We start from the raw sequence: 6000 nt of genomic DNA, 5'->3' as shown, positions 1-6000 counted from the left end.
CCAATTGTCCCACAGAACTGATGTTTATGGGTTTTTTTGAATAAACATAGAAATTGACCTTCCTAGTCATGAAACTTAAGAAAGTGACATTTCTCTCTTACCTGAGTTCGTTTCTTAGGAAACCAACCCTCAGGCCTCCCAGATAGTATCAAGGAGCTAAAACTCACAAGATCACTGAGATCACCACATCTAGACAATGGGATGCCAGATCCCTCACCCATCATGGTGGCCTAACTGACCACCTGTGTCTTGTTGACCAACTCCTCTTGCTTATCCTTCCCCGATTCCTATTTTCTCAGATATAGTCACATTTCTTCTCTACTACATAATCCCCAGATTTTAGTCCATCAGGGAGGTGGATTTGAGACTAATCTCTCATCAACTAGGCTGCAGCACCTGATTAAAGCCTTCTTACCTGTCAATACTTGTGTCTCAGTGATTGGCTTTTTGTGTGGTGAGTAGCAGACCTAGTCAGAAACTCTGGCATTTCGGAGACACTAATTATGAAAATAAATTATGATTTAGAAGAACAAGAAAGTTAAACAAATGTTTAATAGGAGAATACTAAAACTGCAACATTCTATTGAGAGATATCAAGGAAGACAAATAAATGGAGAGTGAACTCTACTTCAGAAAGAAAAGATGAAAAATTTTAAAAGTGTTTTGCCACTTCCCTGCATGACACCTTTCAATGGATTATGCTCACATTCAAAAAGAAATTCCAAAGTCCCTGCCATTTATCCAAAGATGCTTCATAGTATGACCTCTGATCTCTCCTTAACTTGTCATCTTCTCTGTTTTCAAAGAAACAGAGAACGTCATCCAGCTTAGTGTTCTCCTTTCCTCTTCTCTTTGACAACCATGTGGCTTTCTTCCTTGCTTCCTTCAGGTCTCTGGTTGTAACCTTTTGAAAGTTTTTTCCTGCATGCTGTACAAACAAAAGTAATCCACATTATTGCAGTAGAGAAAGAGTTTAATCGACAGGAGGCTGGCCATGCCGTGTGGGAGACAGAGTTATTACTCAAATCAATCTCCCCCAGGATTCAGAGACTGGAGTTTTTGAGGATAATTTGACTGGTGGCGAAACTGCCTTTGCAAAATTATGAGTGAGACAGTGAAAGAGATCTAACTTAACTGACTTCATCTTGCGTCTAACCTCCAAGCTGTCTTTGTTCATTCCCGTGCATAGGCTGAACTCACTTTGGGAGCAACTTAGTTTATACTTTAAACAAAGATGGTAACAGCCTTTTCCCAAAGCAGACCTTCTTCTTGCCTGAGGACTAGACCAACATTAGTCACAGGATTAGAAATTATGGTTTAGGAGTCATGCAGCTGGAGGCTACAAGATTCTGACCCTCCATAAACTGCTCCTAAGATTAGTGCTTAAGATATTTTGCATACCCTGCCCTTAATGGATCATCTGGCATCACCCAGATCGATAAACTGACTCATCTTGTGGCCCCCACCCAAGAACTGACTCAGCACAAGCGACAGCTTCAATTTCCTATGGTTCCATCTCTGACCCAACCAGCCAACAGTCTCAACTCACTGGTCTTCCTTCACCCACCAAATTATCCTTAAAAACTCTGATCCTGAATGCTCAGGGAGACTGATTTGAGTAATAATAAAACTCCCATCTCCCACACAGCTGGCTCTGTGTGAATTACTCTTTCTCTATTACAATTCCCCTGTCTTGATGAGTTGGCTCTGTCTAGGCAGCAGGCAAGGTGAACCCCTTGGGTGGTTACAGTAAGGGGCCATGGGGTGGGGAGAATTGATTGGTTGAGTTGGAGATTAAATCATAGGGAGCTGAAGCAGTCTTTTTGCACTGAGTCAGTTCTTAGATGAGGGTCACATGACCAGCTGAGCCATTTTATTGAACTATGTGGCACCAGTTGATCCATCTAGTGCAGGGTCTGGAAAATATCTCCAGCATCCCTCTTAGGTTTTATGGTAGTGATGTTATCCTGAGGAGCAACCGGAAGGTTTAGAACCTTGTGGCCTCTAGCTGCATGACTAGCCGTAATTTCTAATCTTGTGACTACATTGTGACTACAAACGCAGTGTGGTCCCCAGGCAAGAAGAGAGTTTATTTCAGGAAAAGGCTGTTATCTTTCTTTCAAAGCTAAACTATAAACTAACTTCCTCCCAAAGTCCTATGCCCTGGAATGAACAAGGACAGCTTGGAGGTGAGAAGCAAGATGGAGTTGGTTAGGTCAGATCATTTTCACTGTCATAATTTTCTGTTATAATTTTTGCAAAGACAGTTTCATGATTCGGTATTGATATAAGAAGCCTTTCCAATAATCTTATATACAATATTACCCCATCACTCTTTGGCTCCTTTCTTTGCTTTACCTTGAGAGCTCTTATCATCTAGGACTCTCCACACCCTGACTTTGTGTTGTTTATCTGTTTGCTGACTTTCAAGTAAATTAAAATATTTCACCCCAAAATTTATTTCTTTGACATACTTTGAAATGGCTGCTGCTTGGCCAGCAAACAGAAGTGGCCTTGCAAAGCTATTTTTTGTGGGGAAAATTTGCACCTGTAGAGAATCTTCATTTATATAGCCAACTACCCCACCCCCCCTTGCCCCAGGTAGGTTTCTTACCTTTCAAGATCCAGGAGGGATTGAGAGTCTGACATCTTCATGAGTCTGAGATCTTCAACAGTCTGAAAAGAAACATTTACCATCTATTCTCTCTCAGGGAGGCTTCATCTACATAGCAAGGCTCCCCTTGCCAGCCAAGCTTCTTTTTTTCTCCCTGTCTTGCCACTAAACCTGATTTACCAACGTAACTTGCTTTTGGCCATGTTCTGAGTCTGCATTCTTTACTGTGGCCTCAGGATGGTATATAACCTATCATATCTTATTTTTGGGTTGCATCTTCATCCTGAAGGCTCCTGTGTATACATGGTAAGTAAGTTTGTATGTCTTTTATCCTATGAACCAATCTGCCCCATGCTAGTGATTTTTCAGCAAACGTTTAGGGAGCCCATGGCTATGGCTCCCCCATGGTTTTATGCAGATGTTCCATAGGGAAGACTTTTTTCCCACTACTCTAGCAGTTAGTCTGGTTCATAGCAGGAACTTGATACATATCTGCGAAACCAATTAATAATGAATGATCATTAACCTACACTACAAATTCAATGAGACCTCAAGCAAAACCCAAGAGATTTTTTAAAAACTTGATCAAATGATTCAAAATTCATACATACCTAAATTTAGAATATGTGTACTTTTAAAAACAAATTCTACTTGCAGGCAGTGATTCTAAAAATAACTGAATAAATGTTCAGGTATCTATAAAAGGATGATTATCATAGAATTACTCATAAAGCAGAAACTAGAAAATAATTTTAAGTACATTAATTGGAGCTAGGTTTATAATTTATGGTATATTAAATTAAAAGATAATCTCTGATATAAACAATACAGTGATAAGTGAAAGATGTTATCAAACAATATGTAGTACAAAATTATTTAAAAGATATAATTGTGTATTTACACATATGCAAAACATGTCTGTTAGACTATATATGAAGATATTAACAATATTTTTTATTGGTAAATCTAGAATGACCTTCACTTATTTTAAATCTCTTTCTTTTCTGTCATAACCATGAATTATTAATAAAAGGAAAAGAAAACTATTTTTATTTTTTAAAAACAAAAAACAGTATCTAGTCCAATTTTTTCATTGGACAGATAAAAGAAATTGGTCTCAAGATACAAATTATCTGTGTGTGTCTGTGTGTTTAAGTATTGAAAATAGGGATAAACACATTTATCCAATATAATCCATCTGGAAAAGAAGAGCAGGCTTGGTTTTAGTGGAAAGTTGTGAGTTGTTTTATTTTTTTCCTGAACCAAATAGCTGTTTTTTATGAACTTCAAGCTTAGCTGTCATATTGCCTTTTGGCAAGACACTTGATTTGAAGGTAGATGTACTCTGCAAATAGAGTATATCTATCACAGACTACTAATGTAGCAAAATGAAATCACACAAGTAATCTCTTTAGATAGATTCCAGTGAATCTTCTTGCTCATTTCAATCCAAATCAAATCTATATTAAAATATTAATGCAAGGATTAAACTATGTAAGTACCAGGTCAGACTGGAGGAAGATTAAAGGGAATACAAGAATCAATCCTCAGGCATCAAGTTGTAGCTTCAGGATATGAGCTCATAAGATATAGTTATTTGCATAAACCAAAGTCACAAAGGAAAAAAATGTTCTCAAAAGATACCAACATTAGTAATTCCCTGGGTTTATTTGCTGCACATAAAATAACTATTTATTGTGAAACTCAAATGGCTTTTGTTTAGCATACTTGTTTGATTTCATTTCTTGATTATTTTGGGTATTCATATAAATATTGGATTAAAAGAATTTGAGTAGTTAAGTACTTAGGAAGTTCAATTTTGAAAAGCCCAAACTGTGAAAATATTATGTGAGATGATGTGAACAATTTAAAAAAACATCTGGGGCGACAGCTAGTCCATATAACGCCCTTGTACACAGTGGAGAAAGCTGCATCCTCCGGGTGGACACGACCACATGGTTTGGCAAGCCTCTTCTCTGGGCAAGCTGGGGAAAAAAACCCAAAAACAAACAGATAAAAAAACAGCATGGCTATGATGAAGGTGGAGGGAAAAGTGGCCTCTTTTAATCTTGGTCCTGAGGTTTTAAGAGGAATATGACTGTGAGTGGTGAAACTGCCTTTGCAAAAATTAAAACGGTGAGAAAATTATGACCGTGAAAGAGATCTGACCTAATTGACTCCATCTTGCTTCTCACCTCCAAGCTGCCTTTGTTCCTTCCTGAGACTAGGCCAAACTAGCTTTGGGAGAAATTTAGTTTATACTTTAACTTTGAAACAAATGTGATGAAAGTGCTTTCCTAAACTAAAATCCCTTTTTGCCTGGGGACCAGATTGCCTTTGTAAGACTAACAAATTGGCCACGAGATTAGAAATTATGATTTAGGAGTCATACAGCCAAAGGTCACAAGATTCCTAACTTCTCCAATTGCTCCTAGGGATAACATCACTGTTGTAAATTGGTGCTTGAGACATTTTTTTCAGACATTGCCATTCTGATGCACCAGATGGCACCACCTAGACTGGTAATCTGGCTCAATCAGGAACAGAAGACAACAGAACAGGGATAGAAGACAACAGAAAGAACCTACCAACAGCCCCAATGATTTCATCCATGGCCCAACCAATCAACACTCCCCACTCCTGCCAAATGATCCTTAAAAAACCTCAGTCTCCACATTTTCTGGGAGACTGATTTGAGTAACAAAACCCCAGATTCTCATTTAGCTGGCTCTGTGTGAAATGCATTCTTTCTCTGTTGCAGTTCCCCTGTCTAGATAAATAGGCTCTATCTGGGCAGTGGGCAAGGAGAATCCTTTGGGCAGCTACAGTGGCAGAGACAGAAATGGATTGCACAAAGTTTAACCAGGAATTCACATAACTGGCCTGTTGACAGTGTGAATTCTATATCTATCCTCAACCTATCCCCCTTTCCAGTCTTGTTCCCTCTTTCTCCCCGACACTGACTATATTGTTTCTTTAATGATCTGTTTTGTTTTATTAGTTTCTCAACACAGTTTTAGAACTTTCTGTTCTCTTTCTAAATGCTGATTATTATATGCTTATTTTCTGTTTCCATTTCAGTTAACTTCATCTGTTCATTCTTTAGGCTTCTTGCTTCTCTTTTCTTTCATTTTAATCTTTCTCCTTTTAAAATTCTTGTTTCTAAAATATTTGAAAAAAATTCCAGATAAAACATTTAGAACTTTCTAACTCATGCTTGATTTGATGGTTAAAGTTTAACTTTTTAATATTATTGGGTTTTTAAATTGTGTTAAAAATTTTACTGCATTAAATTTTCCCTTACCTTGTCCTTAATCTTTAGTCTCTTTAGCCATTCACCTTCCCTTTATCATCCTACTTTAATTTTCTTTTTTAAATTTTTTACT

The 6000-nt window shown here is 37.6% G+C and overlaps 1 protein-coding gene across 1 annotated transcript in view; it reads right to left on the bottom strand.

The window, feature by feature from the left end:
* Positions 1 to 520: 520 nt before the first annotated feature.
* Positions 521 to 6000, bottom strand: part of LOC106994547 (putative uncharacterized protein encoded by LINC00305) — a 70856-nt gene continuing 65376 nt past the window's right edge. Inside the window, exon 6 of the mRNA XM_077975018.1 lies at positions 521 to 928. Coding sequence (XP_077831144.1) covers positions 828 to 928 — 101 coding nt within the window. The 3' untranslated portion in view covers positions 521 to 827. The remainder of the gene's footprint in view (positions 929 to 6000) is intronic.

Source organism: Macaca mulatta, chromosome 18, assembly GCF_049350105.2.
Source record: "Macaca mulatta isolate MMU2019108-1 chromosome 18, T2T-MMU8v2.0, whole genome shotgun sequence".
Taxonomy (NCBI): domain Eukaryota; kingdom Metazoa; phylum Chordata; class Mammalia; order Primates; family Cercopithecidae; genus Macaca; species Macaca mulatta.
Note: the sequence above shows the minus strand (reverse complement) of the source record. Positions and strands in the feature narration are given on the sequence as shown.